Genomic DNA, 18,409 nt, shown 5'->3' with positions numbered 1-18,409 from the left:
GGACATGGCTAACACCTAACACCACGTTTGGTTGGGTGTAATGGGTATGCCATTACAGCCCTATTTCGTGGGCCCCACCTATTTCGTCGTTTGGTTGGGTGTAATGCCTTATTACGGGCTTATTACATTACGCCCCTATTCCTAAAATCTGCTGCTTTCTATTACCGAAGGAAAGCTCAGTTTTGCTTCCATTTTGGTTCTCCCGATTTCATCTGCCCTATTTTACCCTCCCATGAAATCGGCCTTGTTTTACTCTCCAAACCCGAAAGCAACCTCTCCCTCCCAACATCTTTGCCCCCAAATGAAATAAAAAAAACTTTGAAAACCAAAGAACGGGAAAACACTTGGATACTAACCATTTTGTTTGGAAGCCATGAAAAGGGTTTTGTTCAGAGGCATTTCACTCACTACTCGCAATATTCTTCACTCTTATACCAAAACCAACCAAAACCCAGTTCACTCGTTCAACCCACTCGCCGCTTCAACTCGGTCTCGACTCAGGTTCTACTCATCCGAATCGGATTCTCCCGTTGAAAAGAAGCCTGACCCTGTTATAGAATCTGCTTCAGTAGCTGAAGCCCATGTCAAGGATGTAGCTTTGTCCGTTGAGGATGTGAGTAATAAAGGTAAAAATGGGTTAAAAAATATTGGATTTGGGTTTCTTTTTGGAAATTTGTTTATTGTGCTTTTGTTCAGATGATGAGAAAGGAAAGTCAAGATGAATGAAAAAGTTTGATTTTTATTTGATTGGTTTGTTATGTTCATGTTAGTCTGGTAAAAAGTCTTAAAATGGGTATGAGGATTTAATCTGTGCTTCTTCTTTGCTAGAATTACTTTTTTTTATTTGGAAATTATTTGTTTGGTTGTTGAGAAAGGAAGGGAAACTAAATCATGATATATGTATATATATATGGTTTTATTTGGATAATGAGAAAAGTAAGTGATAGTTTGTTTTTTTGTTATGTTGTTTAACTTTGTTAGTTCTTTGGTGCCAGAGCTAAAAACCTGAATCAAGAAATACTTTGAAGGGGATGAAGAGGCACTCCCTTCAGTTCTTGAGGCCATTTTGCGGAGAAAGTTGGCTGGGAAGCATGAGGAATCCGATGATGAATTGATGGATGAATTGGAGGTGCAACCATGAGACGATGTGGATGATGAAGAGTTCGAGTCAAATTTTGATAATTTGTACTCGACTAATGAAGAGATCGAAAATTTCTTTAGTGCCAGGGATATAGTCGTGAAGAGAATGATCAAGGATGAGTACTTTAACATGGATGATTAGAAGTGGGATGAAATGATTAAGGAAGCTGTTCAGCATGGATATCCTAAAGACACAAAGGAGTGCGAGGAAATTCTAAAGGACATGCTTAGCTGGGACAAACTCCTTCCAGGTTTTTCTTGATTTTAATATCATTTATGTTCTTTTCTATGTGAGGCTTTCTGGTTCTATTATACTAGATTTCTTTACTTTCTATTGTGGACCTGTAAATCTCTGCCAATTCTAGCTTATCATCTGCAATACTGATGGATGTTTAGATTATCAATCTATTTTCTTGTGAAATGATTGAATGCAATATTTTCAGGGTGTCTTTTGTGTAGTGAAATGAGTGGTAGAGTTGGTAAACTTGCATGTGTTACAAAATTGAATCTAGAGATCCGCTTCCCAGGCTTGACTTGAGCAACTTACTTCCAATCTTCCTCCAAAGTAGTTTCCTAATCAATTTGGCTTTATGTATGCACTTTCAGAAGAACCTGAACTTTAGCCTATGATGCTCCAACTTTTCATTCTTGAAGTACCTGTGTCTAGCGTATATATAGACATCACTATGGGGATATGACCTGACAGTGATCCTTGAAATATATGAAAGAAGCTAGAGAAGATTCAAAACACCCGTATGCTGCACTCAACCCTAGTCTGAGTAATATAGCTATTAGCCCCCATTTAGTTTTTGATGAAATAAAGTGTGGATAGAAAACCTGTCAATACTTGCAATGTTTGTCCATAATGTTTGTAAATGAGAAATGACCCTAGTCTACTTCATTTCTCAAAGCCAATTGCTTGCGATTGCATGTAACTGTCACTAGAAGGCTGTTGCTAAGGCTTAAGAATCTGTTTTATGAGTCAGTGTTGGTTGTTTCAAGTTCACTTTAATGTCACTCTGTTTACTGCTTTTTAGTTTAACTTTTGTATGGTAAGTGATTTGGCTTAATATCTTGAATAATTGAAGTTCTTTATGAGTTTTTGATTTTTGAAAGTTGGAGAAGTGGTTATTTCCTTTGAAAACAAATTCAGATGAACAAAAATTTTATAAACTATTGCATTAAGTTACTTTGAGCTTCATGTGCTGTTAATTTTTTTCTAATAATTTATTAATGTCATGTTTTATACCATAGTTAAGCGTATGTTTCTCTTTTGCTAATTTTAGTTTTTATCATCTTTCTGTTTGGAGGACAGCTTTGGATGTTCAAACTATGATGGAAGAAGCCAAGTCTAGATGGCTACGTCCAAATGTAATTCATGCAATACTTTGCAACCACAAATATTTTCCCATCTACATGAAGCCGGTGAACCTGCCCAAAAGTAACTTCTGATGATAATCAGTTCCCCCTTCCCATTTTCTTTTTTTTATTGATTTCCGTGAAGCAACAAGTAATCTATGTTTAATTTCTGAAAGGTCTACTTAAAGAAATAAATGACTTAGCTTTACTGTTCTTTAAGTTCATACCGCGAGTTATGTTAATTTCTGCTAAGTTTATGTCAATAGTTAATAATAAACTTATTTTTTTTTGTGAGTTAAGTTAGGCTTGGTGTTATTGCTATTTGTCTTTTGCTTCCTATTCATTATTAGCAAAAACCAAATGCAGCAACTAAGCATAGGCATATTTGTTTAATCTGATGCAGTATTAATGGATTGCCACAAGTCAGCATTTTGTAAGAGAATGTCCTGTTGTATTACTTATGTCGAGGCGTTGATGTTGGCCGTGAAGTAGCTGGACGTGATGCTGCATCTGGCTGAGGTTCTGCCTTTTGCCCTGGCACTCGATTGCCATTTGAAGCAGTTCGCTGCTATTGAAATTGAAGGACAACAAACGTGAATGATAGAGTTTTCAACAATTGAAATGGGAAAAAGAAAAGTTGAATTGTTGTGATCAACATGCATCATGGATGATATATGAAATTATTTTTTATTATTAATAGTTAAAAACGAAAAAACATAAACTATTTTAAATACTTACCACATGTCGATTAATGGTCAAATCTTCATGTATGATTTACCTTTTAATTAGTGAGCCTCATGATTATTCATTGAGTTGTTTTAGTTCAGAATTTGGATTAGGACCACATAATTCATATCGTAACTTATTATCATTACTTATTATCATTTAAAAGTCATAACAAAAATTACGAGATGCATTGTTAAGTTTTTGGTTTGGTTTTGTGCATCCTTGATCCCAACCCACCGCATGAAAAAGTTCCAAATTTGAAGCTTAGAGATTTCTATTTTGTACTTTATATAATTGCTTTTTGATTTGTTGTCTTGCATAAAGTGATCTACTACACCTTCAATGGAGAGAGTATTTGCTTAAAGTATAAGACACAAATGATTAAATTGTAAAGTTTGGATATTAACTAATTTTAATTTACCAAATTATATCATAGCTTGCTTTCCTTTTTCGTTTTAAAAGAAGCACAGTTTACTAAGTTGAACTTATGGAATTTAATAAAATAAGTTTGTTTTATTTTATTATTAAAACATGTTATTTTTATAAGATTTAAGCTTAAATTTAATCAAAATGATATAGAAGAATGGTATAAGATTGATATAAAATTAATATTCCAAAAAGAATATAGGAGATAAAATATTAAGTTAGTTGAAATATAAAATTAAAATAACTTTACTCGGATGTAAATGAAAAACTCTCATTACATAAATATATATATTGATGTATTTTATAGCTAAACAAAATCAGTCCCTTGATTAGTCAAACAATTAATTCGTTTCATATCTTGTATCTACAAATAATGTATGGGGAATTATATATTTTTATTAAATTATATTTAATAATAATTATTTTAAATTATATTTTATAGTATTATATATTATGATTTTAGTAAATTCATATAAAAATATTTAATATTAAGAATTTTATTAAATTATATATTTAATAATAATTATGTTAAAATATGATTAAATTATTTATTATTTATATTAATAATCTTATTAAAATTTAATAACAATAACAATAATCATCTACCTAAAAAAAATTCTACTAAGAGTATTCTAATCATTTTAGTTTTTTTTATATGTTATTACAACATCATCCCATTTAGAGGTGTTCATGGGCCGGGCCAAGCCGGGTTTGGGCCGAACCCGTAAAAAAATTTTGGCCTGCATACTGGGCCCAAGCCCAACCCGGCCCGAGCCCGACCCGACCCGGCCCATTTTTTAAAAATAAACACCAACTTTTTAAAAAAATTTAAAAAAAGTATTTTAAAAATATTTTTAAAAAATTTAAAATTTAAAAAATATAAAAATATATTTTTATTATATATTCGGGTCGGGCCCGAGCCAAAAAAGTCGTGCCTGAGGCCCATCCCGTTTTTTAAACGGGCCTCATTTTTTTGCCCAAACCCATATTTCGGGCCTATATTTTTACCAGAACCCTCCCATATTTTGGGCGGGCCGCCCGGCCCATGAACACCTCTAATCACATTCAACCAAACACAAGAATACTATTACGCCTTTATTCCATTCCATTCAACCAAACAAAAAGATTACCTATTACGCCTCTATTCTATTACACCTCTATTCTATTACAGCGAACCAAACGTGTCCTAAGAAGTCATACAAATGCATTGCTACAATGATGCGCAGTTACTATAAATGTGATATGCACATGCAACTTACCAGAACCAACGGAGAAGTCATGCTGCATAGTTACTGATGCTAAAATGCTTAAAGATTTGAAGAAATTCCAGCAGAAGACATTCAATCCTTTTTGCAGCAGGATTTGAGTCTGCAACACTTATTTCCTTCCACAGACAAATGGACTATCTGATCCTTGATGTGCCGCCAAGATAAACCAGCCCTTGAACCTGACGACCAAGCATTATATAAAGCTTCTGAAGCTTGAACTGATAACCCATTATTGCTAAGATCTAACACCTGCAACTGTTTTGCTAATCCAATGGCAATGGAAAGCTCTTGAATGAACTGGCACTCCAAAGTTGAGTTTCTTCTTTGACATGAGCTTGCAGAGCTGTCATTGAATCCAGATGCAGCTGTTTCTACCCTAACCTCATCATCTTCACTATCAGCAACTTCAAGCTTATTGTAGTTGGGGTCAAGTTCATCAAATTCCTTTGATGAACATGGATTAAGAGATGGTTCAGATACAATGTGGTTTGGCTGTGAGGATTCTGAACTGTTTGCCGGTTTACAATATAGTATACCCAACCGCTTATCCGTATCAGCATTATTAGCAAGATTGAGCTCTTCCAGAGATTCATTCTCTGAGAATAAAACCAAAATAGCAATTAGAAATTGGATTTTGATAAAAACATAAAAAATCATACTGGAATTGGTAATATAACCTGCTAATGCATGAACTATTTGAAGAATCCCAGCCATCCCCAGTTGACACTTCTTCAGGTTCAGAACTTTTAGACAACACTGAGGATTCAAAAGCAGTGATGATAATGCATTGCCACCCTGTTTTCATAGCTCCCATCAAATTCCACACAGTAATTTTAAATTCATATTCAGGATTTCAAAGCTGAAAAAGAAATAATTTATAGTCAAGACTGGTCTGCAATGGATGGCTCTTTCATGTTCAATCTTCAAAATTTAAGGTAAAACCAAAAGAGGTACACAGAAAAGCTACAGATTTCCAGTAAGTAGTCTAAATTAAAGAAAAATGGTCAATATACTATAGACCTATCACAGATTTCAGTGCACCTGAGTCAAAAGCCCAAGATCTGTGGTTCACACATCTATAAAATTTAAACCATTCTCTGCTGTACTTGTATACAATAAAATTGTTGTAATCTGATATAAGACAAACCTCTTGCATAATGGGGTTTCCTCCTAGATGCAGCTCAAGAATGCCAGAAATGAAAATAGCATTAGTGTTAAGTTCATAAATGTATGTAGATGCTACTCCACAAAAAGACAGATCAAGTTTCAAAGGCTCCTGAGTCGAGCTGAACAATGAGCGAGTCAATCTTAGTGCTCCATCCTATAAATGGCATCAGAAACCAATCACAATCAGAGGAAGAAACTTAACCTGTACACTAAACAAACTGATATTAACATAAAAAACATGGTAACATGAAAATTGCTTACAGTTCCTATAGCGGTGCCCTCTAGCATCAGTCGTGACAAACATGAGGTTTTAGCTAGGTGGCAAATGCCATCAACGACGGTCTTGCTTAGTTTTAAGCCGTTTAGACTAAATTCTGAAAATCTGAAAAGAAAAAAGAAAAGAACTTCAATGTCAGCTAGCTTGAGGCTTAGGTGCTTCTCCATTTATTAAAACTACTTCAAGAAAGACGAGAAAAAAGATCTGTTTATTGTAAACCTCTTCAAAATAGCAAGTTTGCCCAATAAACTACTGATAGCATTCCCAGAAATAGGGTTGTTATGACCTGCCACAATAGTGATGATTAGAGAGCTTTCAATAAACAAAAAAGACTAAATGGAACTATTCACTGATTTGATAAGCATACCAATAAAAAGTTGTGATAGTACAGATTCAGTATCCAGTGCATCAGCAACCTTTTGAATTGTTCTAGAAGTAATGGAACACCGCTCTATGTTCAAGCTATACAGGGCTAAAGATAAAAGAGGCATCAGCTGATATACTCGAGCAAAATAATTCATGTTCAAATAATACAAAGCATATTCTTTATCTTACAATAGACAGAGTCAATCCGGGAAGCCTTGCTACAATTATTTGATGTATAACACTATTGTTATAAGGAAAAGCTACTGATAAGCTATTTACTAAATGTAATATTTCAAATCGTATGAACGATAATGAATGCAATTTACCTCTGCACTTTTCAAGGATGGTTGAAAGATATGATCCACATGCATCAGTGAGACGATTACCAGAGATATTAAGCACTTCAAGTCGTGTGAAGAGCACAGGACACTCACAAATCTAATGAATAACTTAAAGAATTAGAAGTCTATTTCTCTGAAAAATCTAAGTATTCTTGCAACATTTAAGAAGTGAGAAAAATAACTAGTTGACTTCCATGCTTCAACGTTGGAAGAAGGAAAATTAAAGGGTGTGTTCAAATATATAGGATAACGTCACAAATGGCTTCCAGATTTATCAATTTTCCAATATAGTATATTTATTTTTAAAATGTCTATTTGGTACTTTTATTTTGTTCATTAATTTGGGACCCGTAACTGCCACTGTTAAAATTTTAAATGACATAGCTTTTCTTTCCTATGATGGGAGTGACATGTGCAGTTTGACTGCAAACGCCATACTTGAATGTTAGCACTATAATTTTTGCTATTTTTTTTTCCATTTTCTTTTCCCTTTCGTTCTCTCCCTGTTTCTGGCTGAAACCAGTCTGCCAATCCAAATTCAGCCTCAAATAGCTAAGATGAAGGACAGATTAGGGTGGGAGGGAAGAGAAAGGAAGAAAGAAAGGAAATAATAAATAATAATAATTTTTTAAATATTTTTAATTTCATATTTTAATGTTCCTTTCTTATATTTTCTTTAAATATTATTTCTTTAAAGAAATATATTTAAAATTTTTAATTAAATATTTTATTCTTTAAATTTTAAAAGAATTTTTTTGTAATTTTTAAAATATTTCTCTTCTTATTTTTTTCGGATATTAATATTTATAAATTTTTAATTATATTTTAAAAATCAATACCTCATGTCATCATCTAATTTGTTATATGCACACTCACATCATCGTCTCTAGTAAACCGTATTAAAGCCTCTAGGGTATTTATGACATTATCCCAATGTATGAACTCCAATATAAACAGAAAAGGCTATAAGTTAAAAAAAAATGGATGCTGTTTCTTTTCAAAAAAGAGTGGAACAAATAAGAAAATATGAAGCTCTCAATTGCTGAGAAAAGATGGTTATAGCATAGGCTACCTACCTGGAATAGAGCAGTTGGACCAAATCTATTGCAATGCAAGTCCAAAGTCAAATCACCATATTTTTGCCCTGATGATGAAAAAAACCGTTGCAGTTTCTCCATTGTTCCATTTCCTGGAAAACAATCACCAAATGGACCACTAGTTTAATAAAAGGAATGCAGGATTATTCACTTTCAAGAAAAGCTACAAGCTGAAATAATCAAACTCCTTCTGTCTATAAGTATATCAAAATAAAGGATGAGCAAACAGTATCGTCTGATCAAAGCATCCACACTATTGGGAAGATGGAGTAGAATGAGATATTATCACCTAACAAGTTATGAGAAAGATCTAGCAGTGCAACCCCTTTGTGTGTATGCAAGGCATTCAACAATGGAATTACTGATATATCTTGCAGTTCACATTCAGACACATTGACTTCATCCTCTACCTGGTAAACAAAGAGTAGAAAATAGAAGAAAACCATTTAGGCTCTAACTGGTAATATAACAGGCTACCCTGCATCATTTGTAGAATATTTAAAGACTATAAATTATAGAATCACCAGCAAACGCTGTTAAATCTTCAGTCTTACCTCTGAAACATACAATTTTTTAAGCAACTTCATATTCGGTGTCTCACATAGTTCTTTGCAGCTGTCGATATACAGCTTCATCAAGCGCTTTTGGATCCACCCTGTGAAGATTAATATGATTTAGATCTCACTTACAAAGAAGTTCAATGAGGAAAAAGTTATACTGAGATTGCAATACTGAAAATATCATGCACGGAAAAAGTTGGTAACTATTTCTGTTTGAAAATGGTCAAGAAGTCCACAGTATCATTCATCCTAAACATGTGTAGACTGTAAAACATTAAGATTCATATTTTCACTTATTGATCTTTATTCTGAAACATCTCAGAGAACCATCCACAAGATTAACCATTTGATAGAGCATCAAAAACAGGATTAAACATCTAAGGGGTACTTTGCCATGCTATAAAGCTAAAATCCTGTTCAGACGACTTGATTGAAACTACTCCACAAGGATTTAGTCTTAGCAACATGACACGAAAAAGAAAGAAACAGACTTCAAAACTGCAATAATTAGTTTTAACACAGAAGCACCGAAATACATGCAACAGAACCCAAGTCTGCAGGGACTACTAGAAAAGACAAGATGATATCCTTGCTTCAGACAACAGAAACCAATTGTTACACATACCATTGATCAGCACATCAACCGAAACGTTCATCAGATGATTCCTAAGTGAATCAAGATTTTCAATGGATTCTAGAGGTCTTCCACCACATTCCATGTTTTGGATGATAGGCAACAGACCTAATAAGACACCATTCACAAAACAGTTGGTAATCTGGAAAAAAAAAAGATTATTGAATAAGAAGAGTAAAAACGCAGTTATTATAACCAATGATGAGTGAAGAAAAAAAAATAACAGTAGGTAGCAACCTGAAGAACTTATCAGCTCCCACTGGAAAAGCTATCTTCATTTCATATACATACAGAGACAGACATGCATTTTTGTTAAAGAACCGATACCCAAAGCAATTCCTGATGACAAGCAATAAGTGCATGTACTATTTCAGTGTCCTTATCTCCAACCATATAAGATATAACCATTTTTGACCCACGATTTTCATTACTAAGAAGAGTTATACAATTCCTCATTGGGACCATTTGGAAGCTTTGACTCTGAGCATCAAAGCTGGTTCTATTACATTTCACAGGCAAGCAGCAACAATCATATCATACAAGCCATAATCTCTGAAGAGTACTGCCTCTTTACTTCAAATAAAGAATTATTTGGGACAAAATATTTTACTAGATTTTCAAATCCGGTGGTTTGGTCAATATCTTGATTCTTGAAACACTATGATATCTTTTCCTAATTTCAGTTGCTACAGAAGCATAAGGATTGCTACAATGCTTCAGTATACTCTCAATTCAATTGTAACAAGTTGCTTTGTGAATCTAGATAACTAATACTTTCTAGCAAACTACAGTGCTCACCCACCCAGAATTGATGAAATAAGAAAGTGGAAAATTTTAACAATAAGACCCTACCCTTTGATCTCTTCTCTACAGGAAGCTGCAAATAGTATAAACAAGCTAGTTCAACCTTCAAAGGTTCAATGCTTATCTTATCAGCAGCCATAAATGAGCTCACTGCCACATTTATCTTGTTGTCATCAATTTTGAATTCCATGCAGCCCTGCAATTAGCACAACAGCATAAATTAGCAGACTAAGCAAACAACAGAACTCAAAATTATAGCAACATCACAAAAATGCATAAGACCATTAAGACTGTCTATGCTTCACAACAACGCACATGAACAATTATAGGTTCTTAAGAACCAATTTTACATTATAGCATTGCGTTTCAATTTTCCACACCTATTGTTGGAGCTCTAGTCTAAGGAGAAGTTAAAGAATTAGCCAAAGATTTCACAGAGAATAATCAAACCAAATACAACAACAATAAATCAATAACAGACCAAATTAAGCTATACATAAGAAAGAAATACTCACATCAACCTCATTATCAGTAGCTTGCAATTTGAGAGGAGAATTATATCTATGCAATAAGTTTTCAGAAGCATTGATGTCACATTTTGAAGCGCTATCAGCATAATCAGAACCAATAACAACTTCAGCATTGCTCAGAGATCTGGTATTTTTCCCATTTGAAACAGTTCTGTTGCCCACAGATTTATATGAACAAGTGCTTTCTTCAATATTGATAAGATTGCACGGCCTGCTGGGACTTCTGGAGGCAACTGGTGAGGTATCCTGCAAACCAAAAGGATTAAGCAACGGTACGCCAACTTGACGAGGTTAACAATATTCTTTGGGACTACTATTGCTTGTATACCTGCAATTTATCATCAGAACTGGCTGGACTGATTTTCCTTGTAACTGCAGTCAGGTAAAAGCTACATCTAAGTTACTACTTAAACTTTTAACAGGAACCCAGAAAAAATCATATCTAAAATACTCCAACTAACATTCATCTGAAGCAGCAAAATCCACTGGGCGTTTATGCAGTCTTCTTGCTGAGCATTCTACTTCATGAGGCACATCACCTTCATCATCTGAAAGGACTAGACGGACACGTTTACGTCCAACAACTGTTTGCTGATTACTTGTTGATTTAGACAAACTTTTTGGAGAAGTTTCATCTGGCTCCTTAGAAATATTGTTATTTGCTGTGTCAGTTGTTTTATCTTTGGGTGATTTTTTGCTGGGTCGGATAAGTGATATTAGAGGTAAATCATCATTTGACTCTCCACTAGCTGCTAAAGGCACTGATCCATTAGAACCGGATTTACGCAAAACCTCCAAGCATGCACTAGACATGTCATCTGAACAATGATCATCTCCTTCTGTGTCTGTTTCAGAGCAGCAATCTGTTGCGATATGTTTTTCATCAAGCTCCTCCACTTTTGACTGCTTCAGTTTGTCAATTTCAAGCTGCAACCTCCTAATAAAATCGGTTTTCATCAGCAATAATAAAAAGTCCAATGTTGGCAATATCACATATATTAAACCCTCAAAAACTTGAAGGTCAACAAGTTATCTTTAGAACTTTAGAAACTTCAATTTATATTTTAGCATGTCATAAAAGTTAAAAGCAAGCAGCTACCTTATCAGGGCTCATGTAAACAAATTTACCTGGCCTCTTCAACATTGTCAAATCTTATCATGTGGCTATAGTGCATATTCTCTAGTGCAGAAAGCTGAATGGAAGGAAGTTTAGCTTCAACAGCAATCCTGCGGTATGAGATAACAGATCAAAATTAAACTTTCAAACTTAAAAAGCAAGTAGGAGTTAACAAGGCTGATTTTAAAAAATTAAAAATGGCCTATGAGAACATGATCAGAAATTTTGTTTCCAAAGACTTGCAATTTGCCTAAGTGGTACACATTGATTTGGAATACATTTTAGTCATATCTTCAACAATCAACACCTAAAAGTAAAAACCAAAGCATCCAATAACAGCAAAGGAACAATGATTGCATCCTTTGGTTGCACTAATAAAATTTACAATTTTTTAATAACTTCCCAACATGAAAGATAGCGCTCAGAAATGCAAAGGTCACTCTTGCAGCCTCGAAATTAACAGTTCTATTGTGTCCTAAAAATCAGGTTAAATCTTCTTTTATGAAGTATCATGACAATGGTAGTAATTAAACCTTGTTCATCTATATCATCTAGCACAAAGCATATGCAATTCTAGAAGTCAATTGAAACAACAATTTTGCGAGGAGAGTCATGGGACAATTGATGTAATATAAACGAAGGTGCTTAGATTCATATAGAACAGGTAATGGCAGGACATCTTGACCAATGTTATAGAGTTTATGAAGCTATTACAATGTGTTAGCTGTGTTTGAAAATATCAATAAGTTGAATCTTGATGGAAGCCAGTGACTCCAAGTCTGAAGTGATTGCAAATTTGGTGCCAATGTAGCTGTTCCTTGTTAAGATATGATTTCCTTTTGTATTGAGGGGATTGCTGATTGTTTGCTTGTTTATGACATTGTTCCATGCTGGGATTATACAGTCTATTTTGAGATTGTAATCGATATGGCAGTGTTTCTGCCTCTTTAATTTTAATAATATTAACCTATTCCTGAGCAAAAAAATGTATTCTATATCGTGCTCATAATTGATTAGTTATTATTCTATAAATACTTAGATTGCCTATCATACAGCACATTGTCAGTTTTATCATATAATCCATAATTAAAAGGGCTGGCGGAAGAACACTTCTAATGTGTATTCAAGATAGCTCAAAGGGCAGACTTCACCGAAGGATTCATTTCCATTTGTTTCCCAAATAGTAGGAAATAAGAAAAACATGATTCATGTCAGAAACTTTAGCCATTTCAAAGTATTTTGCACAAAATAATTTTTGGCTGATTCCACAATTTAGGAAATGAAAATAGTAAACAGACAATTGAAAACTTACCAAAAGGGTACCTAAAAGACTAAAGAAAAGAAAAATGACCTGTAGCCCTCTTTAAATGCCTCAAGTGCTCCAGTCCAGTCACCATTGCAATCCAAAACATGACCTATATTAATTTTTGCCAATGCTTGACCCTGAAAATTATAACATTCAACAATCTATACTCCTCCAATCGCAAAAGACATTCATGAACAAGGAATAGACTACAAAACCCTTCCCTAAAGCAGGACCAACACTACATTTTGTACTTGGATTATCAAGGTGATTTACAAATAAAAATATAAAATAATTGCTACTTTCAGTTTAATTTTACTTTGGTAAAATAATAAAAAATGAGAAACATATAAACAGATCGTGAAACTAATATCAAGCTCACCTCCAGATTTCTGATTGACTTGGACTATCAAGATGATGTACAAATAAAATATATAAAATAATATTTGCTTCCTGTTTAATTATACTTCTGTAAAACAATAAAAGATGAGTCATATTAGCAGATCATAAAATCAGGCACACCTCCAGATTTTTGATTGACTTGTATCCTTCCCAACTCTTTGTGTACCATTTAATGGCTTTGCTGAAGTCCCTGAGCTTCTGGTATGATTCTCCAACAACTAAAAATGCATCACTTAGCTTTTCCTTATCACAAAGCTCACTTGCTATACGCTTCTTCCTTTTTGCGAATTCACGATGCTAAACATAAATTTTCAAAACATAAGCACAACTACGTTGAATATGCAAAAAGATATTGGCAGAACATGCAAGAAGACATTGGCAGTTGTTGCCTGCTTTAAAATTCAAAGGCAATAGACAGACCGGTAGTTGCATGTTTTACATCCTGCTAAGATATTACAAATATATATATTTTTTAGAAAGTGCTGCTAGAAGCGCACATGAAAGTATCACACTCTGAAAATGAGAATCTCAAGGTGAAAACTCTCAACACTAGAATAATAAGCTCTGATGCAGGCTAAGCCTAAGAAACTAAGTGGTTTACTTACACTGTGGAAGCCCATTAAGAAGCCTTATATACCTACACAAGTTAACTTAGTCATCTTCTGGCTTAGGTTCTCCTCTAGCCTAATTTATGTGGTCTTCTTTCAAGAAGTCAAGCAACTTTGTCTTCCTTACTGGACAGTAGCTTTGGGATATCAGCACCAGTAGCCACAGAAATTCATGATTCAGTAGTTTCCCGGTTTCCTTACTGAAATTTTACTTTTTACAGAGACTCACTTTGGACAGCCTAGGTAAATTGTCTCACTCCTACTTTTCTATGTTTCTATTATCCACTGAAAATAGTTTGAGTCTAATGCTACTGGATCACATGTATTCTTCAACATCCCTGAATTAACTTTTCTCCTGCTTTATTCACTTTCTATGCATACACCAATATTTTTCTAAAAGTATACAATAATCTTTCGCATATCCAAGACAAAAATTCCTTGGTATAACAGAAGGTAATTTACCAAAATAATAAATGAGCTGCCATCTAATTTCATTAAGTATCCAGAATATCTATTTGAAAGGACTATGAATTTTATTTAGCTATATTATGTGTAAACAAACACTTTACCCTTTACCCTTTACAGCATAAAAATAACAAAAACGGAAAAAGATGCAACAGAAAAATTAAAAAATCCCATCAATGCAATTTATTCCATTCAACTAGAAGAAGGAACATCGGAATAGGAACAATTGAATTCTGGAAAACCCATTTCCACATTCAGTTAGACAAAGCAGCAAGCTGAGGGATAACTTTTTGAGCCAAAAAAACGAAGAGAAAAGCAATGGCAGATCATTTAATTTTAAACCTTTTTGATAGCATAATGCATAACAAAAATTTGGTGCAATCATTTCCAATGCACAGGTTTCAGGGAGATTTAAATAATAATGATAAATAATTAGATGCTACCTCAAACTGTCTTCTGCAATAATATTCAATTATGCTTGAAAAGGATCAACAGCAAGGAAAATTCATGTACAACAGGTACTAACCTTCAACCATGCAAAGATCATAGCTGATTTCTCAATAAGACAATCAAGACATGAATTCTGGAGCAGAAGAAACTTGCGCTCCTGTGGTGTTCCTTTTGCAATAACCATGTTTCTTTTCAGCTTCTTGAGATTTTGCTCTTCTTTTTTCAAATCATTCATTACATTTATAGCTTCCTTTACAGTCTTAATATTTTGATCAATTTGTGCTACTAAAGCATCCTCATCTTCCATGGATTTTGCCAAATCAAGTGCCTTCTGGTAGCAAAGTATTGCCTCATCATACCTTTGAACCCTGTAATGCAACTCACCAAGATTAATGTACCCTTTTGCCTCTCCTTGGCGGTGTCCAATTCTCTTACAAATCATTATGTCTTTTTCAGTATGTTCACGTGCTTTGGCCCACCTCCTCAATTCCATATAGACATTTCCTAGATTGTGATGAAGCCTACTACGCCCATCATCATCCTCAACGACTTCCTCTTCATCACATATCGCCAGACCTTTAGCGAGAAATTTCAGTGCTTCATCCAAGTTATCAAGGTCAACTTCAAGCATTCCTATATTATTGTGTGCATCAATATACTCTTTGAGAAAAGAAGACTTATTATTAGGGGGGTTCTCCTTGAGAGTCTGGGCAAGTTTCATGGCAGACTTGAAATACTTTTTGGCATTCTGCACCGAGTAATGGTCATCTTCAGATTTTAGAAACATTTCATGATAGGTACGCCCAAGTTGTGTGCTGGCTCTTTGCTGCTCAACAAGATCATTGGCATCCTTAGCAAGGTCCAAATGCTTTTTCTGCAATAAAAAATAATAATTACTTATTAATAAGGAACACACCAAACTGAGTTTTAGTTTGTGGTGCCTATGAGACAGACTGGGTTTTGGACTACAAAGTGGGAGGCAAAACTCTTCCAATTCTCAAAATTTGAACCTAGTACATCCAAGTTAGTCTCAGTTCTAACTATTGGAACACCCATAGAGAACTAAACTGAATAGCAACCTTTTTTATGTCTAAGAGCTTTCCATCTGCAGAAGATAACGTGACTAGATTCAATATGACCAACCTTTTGCCTTAAAACAATGAAGATTCAATATCACCAACTAAATCCCGCATTTTCCTTCATGTTTTCTGCATTCTCTCTCCACCCAAGTAGATCGCAGTCTAATTCATATTCCAAAACTTGAATATCAGTAAGAACTTTGCCCCACCCGCAATGATCTTTCACATACCAGCGCGTCACATACCTCTCCAAACCTCATTTAAATTTAGAAAATAAAAGATACCTCTCTTCTAAACTGACCAATCAACAACCCTAAAAGTTCAAATGACCGCAACACCATCAGCCACAAAAAGGAGAGAAAGAAAAAGATATTACCTGATAAATCAAGGCGTCCTTGTACTGTTCCAACCTGAGATAGACTTCGCCAAGAGACTGGCAAGTGGGAAGCAACTGTTTTTCAGGCAAATACTTGTTCGAAACATCGTAATCAATTCGAAACCACTTGAGCGCCTCCACATACTCTCCTCTATTCTTGAGAATATCTCCAATTACATTTGCCCATCTCGCCTCTTCCTGCCTATTCCCTTCCTCTTTGGCATTCCTGTACGCACGCTTCGCCGTGCTTATCTGTAATTCCTCGCTGCGAGCCATCTCAGATGCGATTGGCGATCTTCGTCTGGAAACTGCAAATGTTAGTCATATGTCTGAAGCCAAGGAAAGGGTTTTTTTTTTTTTTGGAGGGGGAAATGCCCTCTTTTTTCAAATAATTCCAGGTGCCAAAAATTAGATCTCCCGCCAAAACTTGGATCTGGGCCAGACCCAAATCTCAATCCAGATTTTGGACAGGACTTCGTTTGCTATTCACTCTTTTTTAGGGTAAATTATTCAGATAATCAGTTTAAAGTTATTGTATTTTTATTTTGGTAACTCTAATTTTTCTTATCAATGTTAGCACTACCGTTAATATTTATTCTTGTTTTGATCACTCTTCCGTTAAAATCCAAACACAAAGTTGACTGGATTGCCACGTATTATTGACTATTCCGTCACTTGTATATATAATTTTACACGTCAGTAAATAATTTCTCAAAAACTTATTTAACATTAATTTAAATTTTTTACTATTTATAAAATGACCCATAGTGGTAAAATCCTTATTTTATTTTATTTTTGTTTTCTTTCTATCTAGAATAGAAGTTGGAAAAAAATCTTGTTTGAAAACGGTTTTTTGCACAGCGGAAAATTAAAATTTTAAAAATCGTACTTATGCTTTTGGATAAGCGAATGTTTAATGTTTTTCGGCTTTTAACCAAACGATCTTCTCAACTATTCTTGTACCACATGTAACACCCCATACCCGGCCTAATTGTTATGGCCGACTTCGGAAAGCTACATTGGCCACCGAATGGCCCAGGAAAATCTTTCTTGACTTCAAACGTATTTTTTTTAAACCATGTGCAGTTCGTTCAAAACTAGTAAAATTGAATGTTCAACTTTATTTTCAATTTCATTTCAAAAACCATTTGTCCATGAAAATAGTCGAAATAAACTTTTGGAAGTTTATAAAAATATTTTAAAAATATTGGTTTATCAATTCAAAACAATTGAAATAAAGTATTGATTTTAATTTCATAAAACCCGTGCAAATTTCAAGAATCGAAATAAATAATATCTCAATTGTAAACATTCAATCATTTATTCAAAACTATTTCAAATTTTCGATCATACTTCTACATCATTTGTCTTTTTATTCAAAATTGGAGAACTTAGTTACTCGTCATTATTTCGGAAATAAAAACATATTAACTTCATAAATCAAATGTCTTTTAGAAAACTCATTTGTAAACATTAATAATTTTGAAAATTAATTCTAATTTTATTAAAAACTCATTTTCAGAAATGCAGCGAAAAAATGTGTTATTGACAGATTCTATTTTAAAAATCGAGTTTCAAGTGAAATCTTATCAAATACTAATTTATATAGTTTTAAAAACTTAATGTCATGCAAGCAATTTATGCAAATCAAAATGAAAATTCTCCAAAATAAAGTCCCATACCACAGTCCATATTCAAACTTATTACAAGCCCAAAATATCAAAATAAAATTTAATTACTTTAATTGAAAAAGAGTTCCAAGAAACTCCTCCAAATGTCGTCATCGAATCCTAACCTCGGGTTATTTGTAAAATCAGAAAATTAAAGGGGGGTAAGCTATAAAGCTCAGTGTGAGATTAACATAAAAACAATCACATACATATAAACATTTACATTATATAATAGCAATAATCA

The 18,409-nt window shown here is 33.9% G+C and overlaps 2 protein-coding genes across 3 annotated transcripts; one reads left to right on the top strand and one right to left on the bottom strand.

The window, feature by feature from the left end:
- Positions 1-373: 373 nt before the first annotated feature.
- LOC107947827 (uncharacterized) lies at positions 374-1,402 on the top strand. Its single transcript, XM_016882343.1, has 3 exons — positions 374-626; positions 1,029-1,129; positions 1,283-1,402. The coding sequence occupies exons 1-3, from the start codon at positions 374-376 to the stop codon at positions 1,400-1,402; spliced, it is 474 nt and encodes a 157-aa protein (XP_016737832.1).
- A 3,375-nt stretch (positions 1,403-4,777) lies between these two features.
- On the bottom strand, positions 4,778-16,882 carry LOC107948418 (protein TONSOKU). 2 transcript variants are annotated; one of them, XM_016882957.2, is made up of 20 exons: positions 16,496-16,876; positions 15,117-15,914; positions 13,638-13,814; positions 13,164-13,255; positions 11,824-11,922; positions 11,157-11,632; positions 11,024-11,067; positions 10,681-10,941; positions 10,214-10,361; positions 9,353-9,469; positions 8,722-8,822; positions 8,457-8,577; positions 8,147-8,259; positions 7,056-7,167; positions 6,731-6,835; positions 6,583-6,649; positions 6,348-6,468; positions 6,067-6,240; positions 5,597-5,714; positions 4,778-5,515 (listed from the first exon to the last, which is right to left on the bottom strand). In XM_016882957.2, the coding sequence occupies exons 1-20, from the start codon at positions 16,769-16,771 to the stop codon at positions 4,992-4,994; spliced, it is 4,044 nt and encodes a 1,347-aa protein (XP_016738446.2). In that variant the 5' UTR covers positions 16,772-16,876; the 3' UTR covers positions 4,778-4,991. The 2 variants fall into 2 exon arrangements, with proteins under 2 accessions (XP_016738446.2, XP_016738447.2); XM_016882958.2 differs by lacking the exon at positions 4,778-5,515 and having other exon boundaries at positions 5,597-5,778; positions 16,496-16,882.
- Between the last annotated feature and the right edge of the window lie 1,527 nt (positions 16,883-18,409).

The sequence above is a fragment of the Gossypium hirsutum genome, chromosome D11 (assembly GCF_007990345.1).
Source record: "Gossypium hirsutum isolate 1008001.06 chromosome D11, Gossypium_hirsutum_v2.1, whole genome shotgun sequence".
In the NCBI taxonomy this organism is placed as follows: domain Eukaryota; kingdom Viridiplantae; phylum Streptophyta; class Magnoliopsida; order Malvales; family Malvaceae; genus Gossypium; species Gossypium hirsutum.
The sequence above is the reverse complement of the archived record's forward strand: the minus strand, read 5'-3'. Positions and strand labels throughout refer to the sequence as shown.